The following is a 17,547-nucleotide window of genomic DNA, read 5'->3' as shown; positions in this document are numbered from 1 at the left end:
AGCTCCTGATTGTGTCCCAACACAGGGTAATGACTCGAATACTTCCACTTTGAGAAAGCGAAACCTCTCTCTTTCTTCCTTCATGCTTATCCATCATCATCACTGAACATTCTTTTTCTTTCATGAACCTCAATCCAACTATGCTTCCTTACATTATCTTACATCTTTCTAATCCAAGTTATCCATTTGTTCGTCTGTGTCGTGGAAGTGGGTTGGTTCATAATTCCTTCGCTCTCTGAGATCGTTTAGAATCTCGTAATTTGAAGCTACCACCATTTGCCAAAGTTGAGATTTTTACGCACTTAAGAGGTAGGTCACTTGGGTTTTGTTCGGTGCTGTTTGTTGGGGTCATCTGTGATTCAGCGATTGTCTAATTCATTCCTTTTTATGAATTTGGGATCATGGTGATCGTTGATGGGTTTTTGCAAGTGGAATTGTAATTGTGTGTTTTTGTGTGTATGCTTTTAGAGATTGAAATAGTTAAACACTCTTTTTGTTGCGCACCCTCTTGGGTTTATTTGTCCTCAATTTGCATGTTTGCTTTGTGGGTTAATGGCACATTGTCACTGGTGCTTAGATCTTAGAATTTGCAGGATTATGAAAAGTTTCATAATTCAACTTATGTTCTTCAACTTTTATAAAAAAAAAAAAAAAGCTCTCTCGTTCTACTTCTCCAAAAGCTGAGATGTATAAATTAATTTTATCTGATGGAAGAAGTTTAGTTCATTTTTCTTCTTCTTCCATAAGTGCTTATTAACAAGTTTATTTACCATTGTAAGAATTGTTTTTAGCTTATTAGTTATATGTCTGATCACTCGGTTCCAACTGTAATACCTATATGTCATGCAGATGGGAGTGGATAGGTTGAGCCTTTTTGGTTGGTACCTGGTAATTTGATTTTATAGTTTTGAGGATTCAATTTGGTGTGACTGACTTTTTTGGGAACCTTTTATGTTTCAGTAAATGCAAGAACTTTAAGAAAGATTAGGTACTGGGTATCTTGTATTCCAACTCAATAAGATAGTGGGGAGGAAAGAGATATGGCCGTCGCTAGCAAAACCAGAAATATGCTTGAAGGTCTGGTAAAAGAAGGATCATTGAAATGGTTGCTTGGCAAGAAGAGTTACTTTGGTGAAGAATTTGAAGAGATGGAAAATTCTCCTTCTGCTGGGAAGAACTTTATACGAGAGCTCTCTCCTGTTGCAAACCTAGTTGTTCGTAGATGCTCAAAGTAAGTGCATTTCTGTGCATCTTAGCTTGTTTTCTTGGAAATTATTGCTTCATAATCAGTTTTCAATTTTCAGTCTTGTTGGATTTAGTTTGAGTATTTGGTATATTGGACCTTGCACTCCTTTTTGTTTGACACAATGGGTCATACTTTTGATTGGAAATTCAACTGTAATATAAAACAAATAATGCAGAATCCTTAGGACCTCTTCAAGTGATCTTCTGGAGAGCTTCAATCAAGAGGCTTCTGATTCTATGAAGCATCCATCACGATATGCGAGGAACTTTTTGGAATATTGTTGTTTCAAGGCACTTTTCCTGACAACACAAATGACTGGTCATCTCTTTGATAAAACATTCCGGCGTTTGACATATGACATGATGTTAGCTTGGGAGGCCCCGGCTGCTGACAGCCAACCTTTAACTAATGTATGATTTTCAGAGTACAATGAGATTTTCTTGGAGTAATGTGTCGAGATTGGTTTTTATCAGGAAATGGTTTTGAAATCATATATAGAATCTTGCCTTACTGAATACCTTTTTGTTGTTGGGATTGGTGGGCATTATACAATAAAATGTGGAAAATGGTTGATAAATAGCTAGAACTAGAATATCCTTAAATTAATAACATATTTCTGATTTTCTGTGTATGTTAATTATTTCTCTTTATATTTATGGATGAAAACAAATTATACTCAAAATTTATTCTTTCCTACTTTCTGAACTTGATATGTTGTTAGTTTCCATTGTTATGTGCATATCAAATAAATATAAATAACTATCAACTGTATGTCCTCCTAATGATCTATATTCTTGTGTCTTATATAATACTATATTATAGGTTTGTTTGTGGTGTCTTTAGTACTCCAATCTTTCTGAGTATTGATGGGCTTCAATTTTTCTAAAAGGTCGATGAGGACATATCTGTTGGTTTAGAAGCTTTCTGCCGAATAGCTCCTTCAATTCCTATCATTGCCAATGTCATCATTAGTGAAAATCTTTTTGAGGTGCTGAGTTCATCAACTGGTGGTCGCCTTCAGTTCCCCATCTATGACAAGTACCTCACTGGCCTGGAAAGGTATCAACCTTTACCTTGAAATACATTGTAACTTTCCCCTTTGTCTGGTATTGATTTGACTTCCAAGTTTTTTTATGCAAGCCACCTTTCCTTCATTTTGTGTATGTTTATGTATATATGTTTAATTGTTTATTTTTTCCTCCTATCCTTTCTTCATTTTTTGGGGGCAGGGCATAGAACATATTTGTAGGAGTGGCTGAACGTATATCTCTTTCACTGTTGATTTGTACTTTAAAAGGAAACTGACTGGATATACATAATACATCTGCTTAGATTGATTACTCACCCTTCACCTAGTTTTATAGAATTCCTACTTGGGTAGTGTTTCACCTACTGTTTTTTGGGCTTCTTTTCTCCTTCAAAGTAGAAGCTCCTCTAATGAGCTTCTACTGAAGCTCTGTTTTCTGGGCTTTTGTTCATTTTAAAAGCTACTTTTATTTTCCAGAGCTTCACTGTAATGGTGCTTGGTTTGACTTCTCCTTTTAAGGAGGAGAGAAGCACAAAAAAAGTTGGGTCAGATGCTACCCTGGCTGGAAAAAAGATGAAGACATTTAAGTTTTAGAATCCAGACGTAATTGTAACTTTTAGCACATATAGTTTAACATTTTTTTTACTGTAATATTTTTATGATATAATTTAATGGAATCCCTCCCATCTATTTTCTGTAATGGCTATCCTATGAATATAGAAGAGAATGAAACTGTGGGAGGGGCTTACAAGGATATAGATGGTACTGCTCTGCATATACCTGTTGAAAATTTAAGGGCATGGAAAGGGAAAGAGAGCTAGAGAGGGAACAATATGAAATATAATTCAGTACTAGAGCTTTGTATAGTTATGTTCGAACAATGGCATAACACTGCAATTATACCCTCCACTTTGTGTGCACTACAAGTAACTACATGCAATTAACCAAGAAGACTTTTCAAATCAAATAATAATAACATATGTTAATTAGCATATTTTTAGGAGGGCATCTTCTGCTTGTGTATTTTATTTCTTTGTTATTAGTATACATATATTTCTTTAATAGCATGGATAGCATTGAAAAAAATCCATTACGAGCTTTTAGTTCTACTTAAAATTCAGTAGCAATTTTTCAAAAGTAGTTTGAGAAATTTACGGAACCCTTAGAATTAATGTTTGTGCCAAGCCCAAGAGTACTCAGAGATGATAGAGCCAGAGAGTAGTTAGTAGTTAGAATAGTTGTTGGTTAGAGGCAGGGACTGTTTTGCCATCATTTGAGATCTGAACTTTTGTTCTGCTGTAGAAAGGGGAAATCCTTAGAAGGAGAATTTTCTCCATAGGTTCTTTGTTTATATAGAATCTGTGTGTGTCTTGGATGACCACACAGAGCCTTTATTTATAATGAGCAAATAGGATCAGTATTGATTACATAGGATCAATCTAGTGATAAGAGTAATAAGAAACAAATCCCTAATTGCTATCTAATAATAAATAAGAGAATATTATGTAATCTAACAGTTTATAATACAACAGAGTACCAAAACATTCTTTTTCGCTTTCTCTGTTTTTCCCATCTCTCTCTCTCGCTATGAAAACTCAACTCATTTCTGGGTTCCTTTAACAATTGGAAAAGGGGATGGTATTGTTTAGACATAAAACTGTCAAACTTAATTTTTTGAGCAAGCCCTTCTCCCTGTATTAATGAATGAGCGCCCTATTAAGTTTGTACTGAAAAATTTAGGTTAGTGTATGCACATAAATGTGATGGCTATTCTGCCAGACAGGCTTGTGGACTGAAGTCCAGGTTCATTGCTTCTAATCACACACCAAAATGATTGAACATTTTCAGTTTAGATTTTAGTTTGTACTTTATGTTGTTAACTTCCAAGGTGGAATATCTGTATATCTGCTTCAGTGTCTGATTCCAAAGTCTGTAATTTTGTTGTATTATTTAGTATGTGATCAGTGGTATGCACTTTTTTTAAAAAAAATTGCGTAAACTATTTAATATTTTTTTAAAATTTTCACAGGGCTGTAAGAAAAATGAAGAGCAATTCAGAGTCGTCTCTCCTGGTGGCTGTAAGATCCTCTAAAGGTGAGAAGATTCTCGAGGTTGATGGAACAGTGACAACACAGCCAGTCCTTGAGCATGTAGGAATATCCACATGGCCTGGTAAGTGTGCGAAAAAGATACATTTATCTGCCATCTTTCTCAAGCATATGTTCCCGTGAAGTTATTATATATACTTGGTGATTAAGTAGAAGTATGCATTGTTTACCCTTAACTTTTGCAGCACTTCTTTGTGGCATGATGCAGGAAGGCTAATCTTGACAGATCATGCACTTCATTTTGAAGCACTTCGCGTTGTATCATATGACAAACCAAAAAGATATGAGTTATCAGAAGATCTTAAACAAGTTGTTAAACCTGAGTTGACTGGACCATGGGGTACTCGACTTTTTGACAAGGCAGTCTTCTATAGCTCATCATCCTTGTAAGTAATTTCACAATTATTTTTTAGATAATAGATAACTGCTGAAAATTTATCTTGCCATCAACTTTCAAAAGTACTTTTCTTGTAGATCAGAACCAGTTGTACTAGAGTTTCCAGAACTGAAAGGTCATGCTCGTCGTGATTATTGGCTAGCTATCATCCAAGAGATTCTATATGTTCACAAATTCATAAGCAAGTATAAACTTAAAGGGGTTGCACGGGATGAAGCGCTTTGGAAGGCTGTTTTAGGAATTTTGCGTTTACAAGCCATTCAAGATATTAGTTCCACGATTCCTATACAGAATGATGCTCTTCTCATGTTTAATTTATGTGATCAGCTTCCAGGCGGAGACTTGATATTAGAAACCCTTGCAAATATGCCTAACTTAAGAGAGTCAGATCATGAGAATGATTTCAAGGGTGGAAGTGGAATGTATTCTATCTCAGCTTTGGACATGGTTTCTAACTTGGGATTTGTATTTGGAGCAAGTTCAAACAACTCAAATGAGAGTAGGATTGCTGTGGGTGAAATATCTGTTGGAGAAATGACTGAATTGGAAAGAGCAGTTAAAGAATCTAAGAACAATCATAAAAAGGTCATATCTGCACAAGCGACAGTTGATGGTGTTAAAGTTGATGGTATCGACACCAATCTGGCTGTCATGAAGGTACTATTTTAGTATCCTCTTTAACCTTTAGTTAAACTGTTATACTTTTAATGGTGAATATGAAATTAAAGGCTATTGCATTTTAGTTGTAATTTGTGAAGGTACATTGGATTGTGGATCCTACTTACTCTTCACAGGAAAATCGATAAACATGCAAGCCTGAATAGATCATGTAGTGTGAATTTTATGCAGTGTAGAACTTCTCTCTTTTCCTAAAATGATGTAATAATAATGGAATGAAGCCTAATCGTATAATAATCAATTTTAGAATTGTTAACCTGGTTTCCAAGAATTATCCTACTTTGACTCTGATACTTGTCATTTCATCTACTTTCAGGAGTTACTTTTTCCTCTAAATGAACTTGGGAAGTCTCTTCAGTCCTTGGCATATTGGGATGATCCACGGAAGTCTTTAGTGTTTTGTTTGTTTTTCAGTTACATCATCTACAGGTAAAACATTTTGAGATCAATTAGTATTCAGTTTACCTGTTTTTTATTGAGATGCAGGAGAGAAGCGAGGTAATTTTTTATGGAAATTTATGAAATTGTTATAGAAATTAGAGAAGTAATTGAGGGGGGAAATTCTGGATGATTTGATATGGATACTATTTTAATAATAAAAGTTGTTGGTATCTCTTTATTGTCTAGTCAGTGTTTTGTATATGTTTTCATATGATGCAATTTTAGGTTTTTCTTGTTAATATATGAAAATCCAAATATTTTATGCGAGAAAAAAAAAATACTGAAGACTTCAGAATTTGTTGGATTTGAGAAAACGTCTTCCTTTGCTTTGTTTACGTTTACAATTTCAACAATGTTGCTTTGTTTTCTTCTAGTTTCATATTTTTCAAAATATTGTACAAGAAATGATAAAAACAGAAATTGTTTTCTTCAAACAAAATACACCCTTTAGTTCTCATTTTCAACATTCTTTTTGGTGCTTGTTATGATGATAGACTTCCCTTCTTTTGATAACTATTGCAGGGGTTGGCTTGGCTATGCAGTAGCGCTGGTGCTCTTGTTACTTGCAGTTTTTATGATAATTACTCGATGTTTTAGCCAAGGTAGGTCAGTTCCTGAAGTTAAAGTAATTGCCCCACCACCGTTGAATACAATGGAACAGCTTTTGGCTGTTCAGAATGCTGTCTCTCAAGCTGAACAGCTCATCCAGGATGGTAACGTAATTCTGCTCAAGTTCCGTGGCTTGTTGCTGTCCATTTTCCCTCAGGTGCTCTCTCATTCTTTCCCCTTTGCTGATATTTTAGCTTTGAGTAAATAATACATGCACTGTTTACACTGTCACCAAATTATAAATTGTCCTCTGACAAGTTTGTTGATTTTATAATAACTACCTTAAAAGTCATATCTCTAATTGGTTGATAGGGTAAAAACTTTTACATTGATAGTGTATGCCTATTAAATTCTTCACAACTTTTGTCTGGACAGAAGCATGTATGTACTTATTAAAATATTATTTTGAGAATTTTATTCAATATTCATTGCAAACTTGAGTGTCACACTCACATTATTAATTGGTTCCATTTATATGATAATCAGGCCACGGAGAAGTTAGCCTTTGGTCTTCTATCAACAGCCTTGATTTTGGCTTTCTTGCCTACTAAATACATAATTCTGCTACTCTTCTTGGAGATATTTACAAGATATTCACCTCCAAGAAAAGCTAGCACTGAGAGATTGACGAGGAGATTAAAGGAATGGTGGTTCAGCATACCAGCAGCTCCTGTTACACTTGAAAGAGATAAAGAGGAAAAGAAAAGAAAATAGTATTGATGCATGGTGTAATCTGTTGTGCATATGTTTTTGTTTAATGCTGTTTTGGTCTTGTACATAGAGATGTTAAAGGTGTAAAACTCATCCGGGGAAGCAAAATAATAAATATTTATTAGAAAATGAAATTACACTCTTACCAAAATCTCGTATAACAACATACTGGTTTTTCAATATATATGGACGTGAACTGAAAAAGGATCTATATTCAGTTACAATCATGTGTTGGGACAAGTAGGGGTGGATAAGCGGGCCGGTCCGTCCGCATTGGCAGTAGGCCGGGCCAGTCCGTCCCGCTTTTTACACGGATCAAATAAATTGGTTCATTCCCGCGAGTCAAACAGGCCGATCCGCGAGCCTAGTTTTAAAAGAATTTCAATTTTAATAAAAATACAATACAATCAAATTAAATTTAATACAGATGTAAATAAAATCTCAATAATTAGTCAATTACATCAATAAAATAAATAATGTCTTAACAAAAGAAAATTCCAACAATAAATCTAAAATATGAAATTTAAACATCTCTACCAACAAATGATTTCATATTTGAAGTAGCTTGAGCTTTCTCCATCTCCACATTTAAGAGTACAACACTGAATTAGTCCTAACAAAAATAGGATAAAAATAAATTCTAGAGAGGAGAGATGTACTTTGTGTGGTGGCGCTGTGTCGCTATTGGTGTGTGGCATGACTAGTCGCATTTTGTTTTTCTTGTAAGGGAAAGAGTCGTATATGTGAGTTATTTTTTATAATAAAAATATATTGAAATATTTTTAAAAATATTTATTTAACAATTATTTTTAGCTTAAATGATAAAAATTGATATTTTTATTATTTATGGTTTGCAGATATAGAAAGGATAAATTAAAAGAAAAAAAAATCGAAAAAATATCAAAAAAGAAGATTTTTAACATGTTATCACTTATCCTTCTTTATCTTAATCTTTTATTTTTGTTATCTTTTATTTTTCTCATTTTATCCTTTTTTATCTTTATCATCTTTTAATTTAAATCTTATATTTTTATCTTTAAATCTTTATCTTATCTAATATATTTCTTTATTTGTTATTTTAAAAGAAAAGTTTAAAGTGAAAAAGAGAAAATCAAATCTAATATAATTGGATCAGGGTCACACAAATCAAACCTAATGCGGGTTGCGGACAACCCGCGGATCCCGCGGACCAACCGTTTAAAAAAATTGGTTTGTAACTCGTGCGAACCGCGAACCCCACGAGCCAGTACATGAATCTGGGCCCGTTTACCCATCCCTACAACCAAGTATAACATGCTATTGTCTCACATGTTATTATTAATATTAGATAACATCTAAAAACATAAATTAAATGAAAAATGTTTTAAATTGTAAAAATATGCATAATTAATTAATTCGACAAAATTTAAGATATATATTTTAAAATATTAAAAATAACATGTATTATTTTAAAATAAATAATAATGACTTGTTGAAAGTATAATTTAATATAGAGAGCGGCATGATATTCATACATCTCAACTTCTTACTACTCATTTCTATTCTATTTTTTCTCTCTATTTCTTTCTACAATTTTTTTATCATATCACACTATCACTCCTCTATTTCTTTTGCCTTTCCACACCCAAGATGGGGTGGACATTTATAATTTTTTAAACGTACATGACCAAATTTTCACCTTGCCTAAAACAAAGTGATACAGCTCGGGCTAAAGTTCAGATTCACAAACTTTGATCCTCCCAAAATAATGCAATTTATCGTCTAGGGACTAAAAAAAATATTGCCTGTCATCTATCATTCTCCTGAAAATCTGCACTTAAAGATCTAAAAGATAAAGTTTGATCTTTTAGTTTTTATCTTTAATCTTTAATCCCTGAACGAACTATTCAAGTTTGTAATTCGAACTTTAATTATCTTTTAATTCGTTCCTAAAGAAAGATCGCCAAATCTGTTGCTAACTGCACATTAATCTGTTAAAGATATAACAGATTTATGTGTCCAGTATTTTCGGGCCGGATGTCCTGGACATCGTATCCGACATCGTGGATCCTGCAGCTTCAATTCTTCATTTGACATTTTATCTTGCCTTGTGCATTGTGCAGCCCAATCTGATTCCTTGACGTAATGTTGGCCATCATGTGCAGCAACTCCAGCTTTCCTTCATTGTCTAAGTGCTTATGTTTTAACAAAATTTTAGCCAATCTTTTAAAACTCAGTAAAGCTAAGCACTAACAATCTCCCCCTTTGGCAAATTTTGTCTAAAACATCGTATCCGAACTCATCAACTCATCAAGTTTACCTACTTTGTTCATGCTGTCTTGTCATTTGTGTGACTTTTCCAAAAGTAATGTTTGTTTATGTTTTAAAAATTGAACAAAACAAACAAACAAATGTTCAGAAAATAGACTGTTGGGACAAGCCATTTTTTATTGCTGCCATTGTCTTATGCGTTTTGTTTCATTATAATCCTGAGTTGTCAAATATCATGCCATTTTACTTCGAATTCAAGCAAAAAAAATGGAGGAAAAAAATGTGATTCGTTCTTATTATAATTGATCACCACATGGATTATGCTTTTAAAAAAATTATAATATATAGTATCGCTTGAAAACTTTTGCAGCTTCATGATTAACATCATGTTTTTCCTAAACTATACATGTAGGTAGATAAAAACAAAGATGATTCACAAAGCATGCGGAAATTCTGAGAAGCTAACAAAGAAAGAAAGGATCATGTATATATAATGACAAACAAACATATAAGTTAGAAAGCTATATATTTCTTTATTATTCTGAATTACAAATCTATGAAACTATGTATCAAAGTAATAAATGGAATAATTCCTTTTTTCTACAAAAACAAAAACTTTAATTAATTCCTCAAAAAGGAATCCCCATAAAAAAAAATATTGAAGTTCTATCCTGGAAAACTAGAACTTTTATTGGCACTAATAAAATTTCAAACAAGAAAAAAAGCTTCAAAGATAGTCAATGCTCACGGAACTCTTTCATCCCTTCCAATGTCACAGATGATGGAATAGAGTTCCTCATGTTATGAGAGAAAAACAAAGAATCCGTGTAATTCAAGAATGGCTGACTCGAACACGCAAACTCCGCCGAGCTCGGTGCCAACACCGGCAAATTTGTCACGTAAGGGTTCAACCTAGGCTCTAGCATTGATGGCTCCCCCATCATGAAACAAGAGTTAACTTGGTTTTCTCCCACGCTACTACAATAATTTTCTTCGGTTGTTATGACCGATGATGTCTCGTTGTCCTCATTTTTTCGACCACTTTCTTTGTCTCCCACGGCCACCGCAACGTCACCCCCAAATTTCTGGTTTGAGGGTTGTTGCGGCGTTGGGTTGCCACCGTCCTCATCCTCCTTTTCATCTGAGCGAGAGAGGCCGGTGAGCTTTTGCACCAATGACATGAAATCTTTAGGCTGAGTATGAATGACCTTTGGAGAATGTGTGTAGATAATTACCGGGTGGCATTGTTGTTGTTGTGGTGGCGTTTGTTTGTATAATGACATTGGCATTGCCTGTGTCATGGCACTATTAACAAGGGATGATGATGATGTTGATGACGATGATGGTGATGTAGATGATGATTTTTTTATTAAATGTGATTCCTTGTTGATTCTCAAAGATGGTGATAGCAACCCATTAATGTTGTTGTTATTGGTGGTGGAGGTAGTTTGTTTCTTTGCATGGAATTGTGAGGGACTCATGGCTTTGGTTTTGATTTTTGAAGAAAGGTAACAATCACCCACAACACAAAGAAACGAAAGGTGAGGTTATGGAATTAGTTATCATATTAGTTTGCTTTAAATGGATTTGAGGCCAAAAAAAATACTAAAAAAGTTTGGAACAAATGGAAGTAAAATGAAGATTATGGTTTAGATTATTAAGGTTTTGTGTTGAGATGGTTAGGGCAAAGATATATAGGGTTTGGGTTTTGCATGGTGCATGCAGATTTTGTTAAAAGTGAGTGTGATGACCAATAAAATTATGACACGTAGACAATGTAAGAATTGGGAAAGGGCAATTTGGGAATTCCGATAATGTGGAGGCCGTGTTGAGGTGTCGGAAGGAGCGGAATGGCGCGAATCAATTGAGGGGGTATGGGCCCCACGCGTCACTCTGAGCGGTACTTAATGCTGTCGAGGTGTGGCTGCGCATTCGGAGGAAAATGTTAAGCTTGTTCTTCCACAAAACACAAAAATATCGAGAATGGCGTTTATTAGAAAGAAAATAAAACATGTTTATGAAAAAGATGAAACAATAGAGTTTTGCTTCAATTAATCCATTTCATTCAAATACTAATAGTGCTAGTAGGAAAATATTTATGATATATCATATATATATGTATATGTATATTTTGAAACAATCTTACTCATAGTAACTTAGTTCAAGATTTATTCAGCAAACAAAAAAGCTTTGTTCAAGATTAAATTTATGATTATATAATTTATTCTTTCGCATCACATTATCGTTTACTTACCGTGTTAAGCCAACTCTTTTAAAGTATACACCTTGAAATGTTTTATTAAACCGTTTTTCAATGTTAAAAAAGAGGAACGAATTAAAGAGAAAGGGTTTTAGCTTTGGCCCATGAGTCTTACGAGATTATATAACACTTCGTTTGGTATAGTTGAAATTTGAAAAGTTGAGGAAGGAATAATGACGGAATATTTATGCATGTTCTTCCATCTATTATTTCATATTGTATGTTTTTAGATGATGATTTTGTTTGTATCATTGACACTTAAGGAAAAAGAAAGTGTTAATATTTTTCTTCAAAAGTATATATTACGGTCATAAAAGACAAATAATGTGAAGCGGAAAGAGTATGTGTCATTTATCCAAACTCCAAGTCCTATAACTTTTTGCATAAAGTTGATTATGATATTGTGCAACTTTTAGTATGACACAAATATGGAATGAAAGAGAGATTCATTTATGAAAGATGCTTGTTTTGCTTTTCTGGCCAGTTTGGTTTAGATAATTTAATTTTTAGATAAATAATTATTTAATTTATTAAAAAAATGTAGTTTGGTTTGAATCATAATGTCAAATCCAATCTTCTTGTAGGTGGTTTAAATTTTGGATTAACTATATTTGATTTTTCACATGTTTTTTTTTTAAAGAATGCAAATGTTATATTGGAAAAATATCCAAGTCCCACATCGGCTGCCTCAATACTTGGAGTGCAGCTTATATACCTGTTGGACAACTTCACTTAATACCAATTGGTTTTAAGATGAAATTTAACATGGTATCAGAACAGGCTCTGGACCTCGCATTAGCTTCCGCTGCGACAAGCACCCATCATTTGTGGTTCACGCACCAAGCTAAATAAGTGTTGGTTCACGCACCAAGCTAAATAAGTGCTGGGCGTGAAGGGGGTGTATTGAGAAAATACCCAAGTCTCAATCCTTGGAGTGCAGCTTATATACCACAAATCTAATGGATAGCCTATTTTGCGACCTCCATTTATTTCACCTACCTAGGTCAATATAATGTTGATATAATGATGTGTTTTCACATAACATGGAGATATACTTCACAAATTGAAAAACAAATGTGAAGTGAGAGAAGTGGCTCGTGTTGAAAAATAAATCACAATTAATTGTCCATCAACCTCTCTTTGAGCTTGACCATAAAATTGATACCACAATTACATGTACTACGAGTCTACAACCGTGGAATTACGCTCCATAAAAAAGTTAACGAAATGTTCAAACGAAATTTTGGCATTCTAGAAGCATGTTCTAGATAAACAAGAAGCATATTCTAGTTGCCTAAAAAAAGCATATTCTAGTTGCCTAAAAAAAGCATATTCTAGATAAACATTAAAAACAATTATTAGTTTTATTTTTGCTTTAAAGTAATTTACTTTCTCTAATTTTAATTGAAGAAAATGCCGTAGTTTAAGTTGTTTTTATTTATTAAATCTATAATCTCAATTCGGCATCTTGTTATTTGATTAGAGCAATTAATGACAATAGTTATCCGTTTGTAAGAATGAATCCTGTTAATTAAAATAATGATTAATATTTTTTTCTTAATCTTCAGTTCATCAGAAAAAATTATAACTTCTATGGGTTCTACCAAAAATTATAACTTCTTTATTCAATTAATGACAATATTTTTTTCTTAAACCTGACCAATAATAACCTCCATTAAAGATTGAAGTTGTGTATTTAAACCTGAATAATTTAACTTTAATTTCATTATATTAATTACTTGTATTTAATAATTTAATTAATAATAATAGTTTTTTAAGGAATAATATTAGTTAATGATACAAAATTTTATCAAGGATAATATTTGGTTAAAAAAATCAAGGATAATATTATATCAACTACTCTATTTTCTCTTTTGGCTACCAAATTAAATAGATTTGAATCGAATTTGTGTTTAAAGAAAATCATTGCTATGATAGACAAATAAGAACATATATTTGAATAAATTATCTTTTTAGTTTCTAAAATTTTTAATTTTTTTTATTTTTTGTCTCTAAATATTTTATTTTTATTTTTAATTCCTTAATTTTATTTTTATTTTTACTTTTAGTCCTTAACCCTTTTTTTCATTCATACTTTTAGTCACTTTTAAGTACTAAAAATAAGAACGAAAAAAAGTTAAAGGAATAAAAATAAATTTAAAAAAAATCAAGAATTAAGGCATAAATTCTAAAAAATTAAGGATTAAAAAAATAATAAACTTTATATATTACTATTTTAACAACCAAAAGAGGTATCGAAGTAATATAAGAAAATAATATTTTTTAAATAAATATATTAAAATTGAAGATTTTGATTGAAAATTGTTTTTTATTCAGCAAGACTAAGAGTGTGGAAATGAAATAAAAAGAAAAAAGAAAAAGAAAGCTAGTAAAAAAAGTTGGTCTAGACTCTGGTGGGTAATTCAACAACATTTTTTATGTTGTATACAGTAGTACTTACAAGTACTGAATCATTAGGATGTGCCTATCAATGAAGAAACGCCGCGTTGAAGAGGGGAAAATAACAAAGGAGTTTAATTTGAATATGTTTGAATTGGATTATTCCGTATTGAAATAATTTATAATTAAAAATTTATTAAATAAATATTTTTTTCTTTTAAAAAAGAAAAATCAACGCACATTCTAACCGATACTGTGCTGTGGTAGTCGTTTATGGATTGCCTGCAGCTATGCTGCCTCTGCAGCAGTGATATTGACCATTAGATTTAAATATAATGGTTATTAAAAATAAGAATATAAAAAAATATATTATATATTTAATGATAAAACGCTAATAGGCTGCTGTTGGTGCGTAGGACGATAGTACTCCTTGGACTTGGTATCCGATCCTTTTAAATAAATCTAGATAAATTCTGATACTAACAACAAATTTAAACTTAACTCGATCTTAAAAGTTAGTTCTGGTTATTCTTGTCTTATAAATTCTATTTTAAAACTATTTCTAGTTAATGTCAAACTTAAATTTTTTCTAATTCATTCAATATAAACCATCAATTAATTCATGGGTAATTTTGGAGTACTCTTCAATATAAATCATTTTAAAACGTTATTTTAGTTTGACGAGTACTCTTGAGAAAATTTGTTACTATGCATAACATGTGGGTGTTTTTTTAATGTATTATTATTAATGATTAATATTTTTTATTTATTATCTCAGTTTCTAACCTTAATACACAACAAACCGTAATTAAAAACTAAACTAAAATTGTTTTGAAGTAAAAATATCCATATAATGAGTAAATAACATATATTTTAATTTATAATAGTTTCCATTATATTGTAAAAATAATATTTATATAAAACCACAAATTATAAATATTTTAAAGCATCAAATTTACGATCAATTTAAGTATTTTTTTTTTTGAAGAGGATCAATTTAAGTTATGTTTGTAATCAAACTCAATAAATGGGTTAATTATTTAATATATTAACCATTGTCTTTATTAATTTAAGAATCTAAAAATGATAATTTTATATTATTATTTATTAAATCATAAAGATTAAAGTAACAAATATATTGGTCAAGATAAGTAGGTGAATTTTAAAATAAATTTTTGTTTTCAAATTGAATAGTACTTTCTATGTCTGTGGCTTCGAGCCCATTAGTTTTGACCAACTTGCACGCGTCTACACGACGTGCATGTGGGTCCCATGATACTTCCAGGTTTCGTCTAATTAATCACAGCCGTTGAATGTCCCAACTGAGTTTGAACCGCCGGCTGATCATCAATCTGTCTTCCATAATTGTGCCCGGGTCCCATCCACCTATTATATGTATTTTTATTTATTCATTTTACGATCTTAATTAATGAGTTAAAAATAAAAAGAAATCAATAACAGAAAGTGTTATAGAGTGTTTGGTTCGGGGTCGTGTCCCACAAGATTCATATCCAATTCTCACGTTAAAGAAGAAATTACTCTCTGTAATTTCAGATGATTAGGTATTTGATCCATATTCTTAAAGGTTGAACACTAATCCAAACACACTATTAGAAGTAAAGTATAAAAAAGTATTACTAACATTTCTAATATTATATAATTAAGTATTAAATAATAATAAAATTAGGTGTAATAAATTAAAACTGATTATCATAATACAATGTTTACATTTAATAATGGTAATTTAAATTTATACTCCATGTATCTACACTAATATTATAAATTAAAATGTACAAATAAGATTACTCATTTGGTTGACCTAGGTTTGATTCATCATTTTACACAAAAAAAAAATGTATACAAATAAGACTCTCATTTTTTTCACTCTCTCAAATTAATGGTGAGATTGAGATAAATGAGCAAGACTTAGGTTAGATCAATTGTTGTAAAAAAAAAAAAATACAAATAAGATTCTCACGTTTCTCACACTCTCAAATCTTAATTAGACATTCTCAATATTCTCTCTTTATCTTTAAATATATTAAAAAAATTCTTTAAATAATCTCAAATTACTTTCCTTATATATTTTTAATGTGAATTTAATCTTTTTAAACACATTCATTTTCCTCTCTTTTTTTTATTATAAAAAAACCCACATATTTCTTTCAACCATTTAACACGTGGATAACTTAGTGTGAAGTTATTTTAACTTAATCTATGATGGTTGAGCTAGTATGTAGTAGTTACATATTAAATATTACACACTCTGAAATAAATTTTTTATTATCCATCATAATCTTATTTCATTCAAACAATATTATTTTTTATAGAGGTTCAATTTTTTTTGCAACACATCTCATAGAATTTACCTTTGCTGTGAAACATACATTTTAAATCTATTTTCTTTCGTCTTTATTTTTAAATTAAAATAGTTCAAAATAATCTTATATCACAAATTAAATTATTCATTATTTTTCGGTCTAGACCATATGCATTTTTTATTGGAGGTAATCATATTCAAACATTCAAACCATCTAGGATCATTATGGGAAAAAAGTTTTTCTCTAAGAATTTAACACAACTACATGCTTAGGACTAAAATTCAAGATCTTTGGATAAACCGAAACAATCGCATGTTAGTTGATTCACGTCGTTTGGTAGTATTTAAATTTTTTATTATAAATTCAAAATATAATTTATATAATAAAAAATTATTTATTATAATTTTTAACTATAGTGTAGTGAACCATTAAAAAATAATAGTAAAAATTATTATAATGTCAAAGTAAAATTACCACTTTATAACTGATAGTAAGAAATCTTCCGTACAGGCGCCACACAGACATAAATGGTATGCCGTATAATAGAGGCTAAGTTGCCATCATCCTGTTCCTGTCTCCCCGTTACTATCGCATCTCATCACTCATCAGATTATCGCAGTTAACTTCGCTGCCACATAGTATCTCATCTCTGATTTTTATGATGTTCACTTGTTCCGTTTCTTTTTGTTTTTTTTCCCACTTATCTGAAAAACAACATCATGAATAACTATTTGTTAAATAAAGTTAAACTTAACATGCACCTGCACCTGCTCTTCGCCAGCATGCGTTACAATGGCGTTAAATTTTATAAATTCTAACGTTCAAATTAACGAAATTTAAGGTTCCATTTAAGGAACTTAGTAGTTGGAGGATTGAATTTGATGCATGAACGGTGATTGGTGCAATGCAAGTGGTAAGTTATGAAGTAGGGCTATTTCATTTTCTTACAATGGCCCCCAATAAAGGATGTAATGGGTACCATACGCGTTAGGTACATTTTATATATTCATCAAAATTATTTCTCTAAAAAACAGCTGGAAATGATTTTTGTATGACTAGTAAAATTAGGTTCAACTTAGATTAAATTTTGTGTTTCTGA

General features: G+C 31.6%; 2 protein-coding genes across 2 annotated transcripts; one reads left to right on the top strand and one right to left on the bottom strand.

Annotated features, from left to right (window-relative positions):
* Positions 1 to 7,346, top strand: LOC100803163 (uncharacterized). The gene is made up of 10 exons (XM_003528901.4): positions 1 to 309; positions 961 to 1,231; positions 1,422 to 1,656; positions 2,136 to 2,305; positions 4,303 to 4,445; positions 4,590 to 4,767; positions 4,856 to 5,435; positions 5,773 to 5,885; positions 6,420 to 6,663; positions 6,993 to 7,346. The coding sequence occupies exons 2-10, from the start codon at positions 1,041 to 1,043 to the stop codon at positions 7,218 to 7,220; spliced, it is 2,082 nt and encodes a 693-aa protein (XP_003528949.1). The 5' UTR covers positions 1 to 309; positions 961 to 1,040; the 3' UTR covers positions 7,221 to 7,346.
* A 2,668-nt stretch (positions 7,347 to 10,014) lies between these two features.
* On the bottom strand, positions 10,015 to 10,948 carry LOC100789768 (VQ motif-containing protein 20). The gene has a single exon (XM_006583348.3). It carries the CDS (start codon positions 10,946 to 10,948, stop codon positions 10,205 to 10,207), a length of 744 nt encoding a protein of 247 aa, XP_006583411.1. The 3' UTR covers positions 10,015 to 10,204.
* Positions 10,949 to 17,547: the final 6,599 nt, after the last annotated feature.

This window comes from Glycine max, chromosome 7 (assembly GCF_000004515.6).
Source record: "Glycine max cultivar Williams 82 chromosome 7, Glycine_max_v4.0, whole genome shotgun sequence".
NCBI lineage: Eukaryota > Viridiplantae > Streptophyta > Magnoliopsida > Fabales > Fabaceae > Glycine > Glycine max.
Note: the sequence above shows the minus strand (reverse complement) of the source record. Positions and strands in the feature narration are given on the sequence as shown.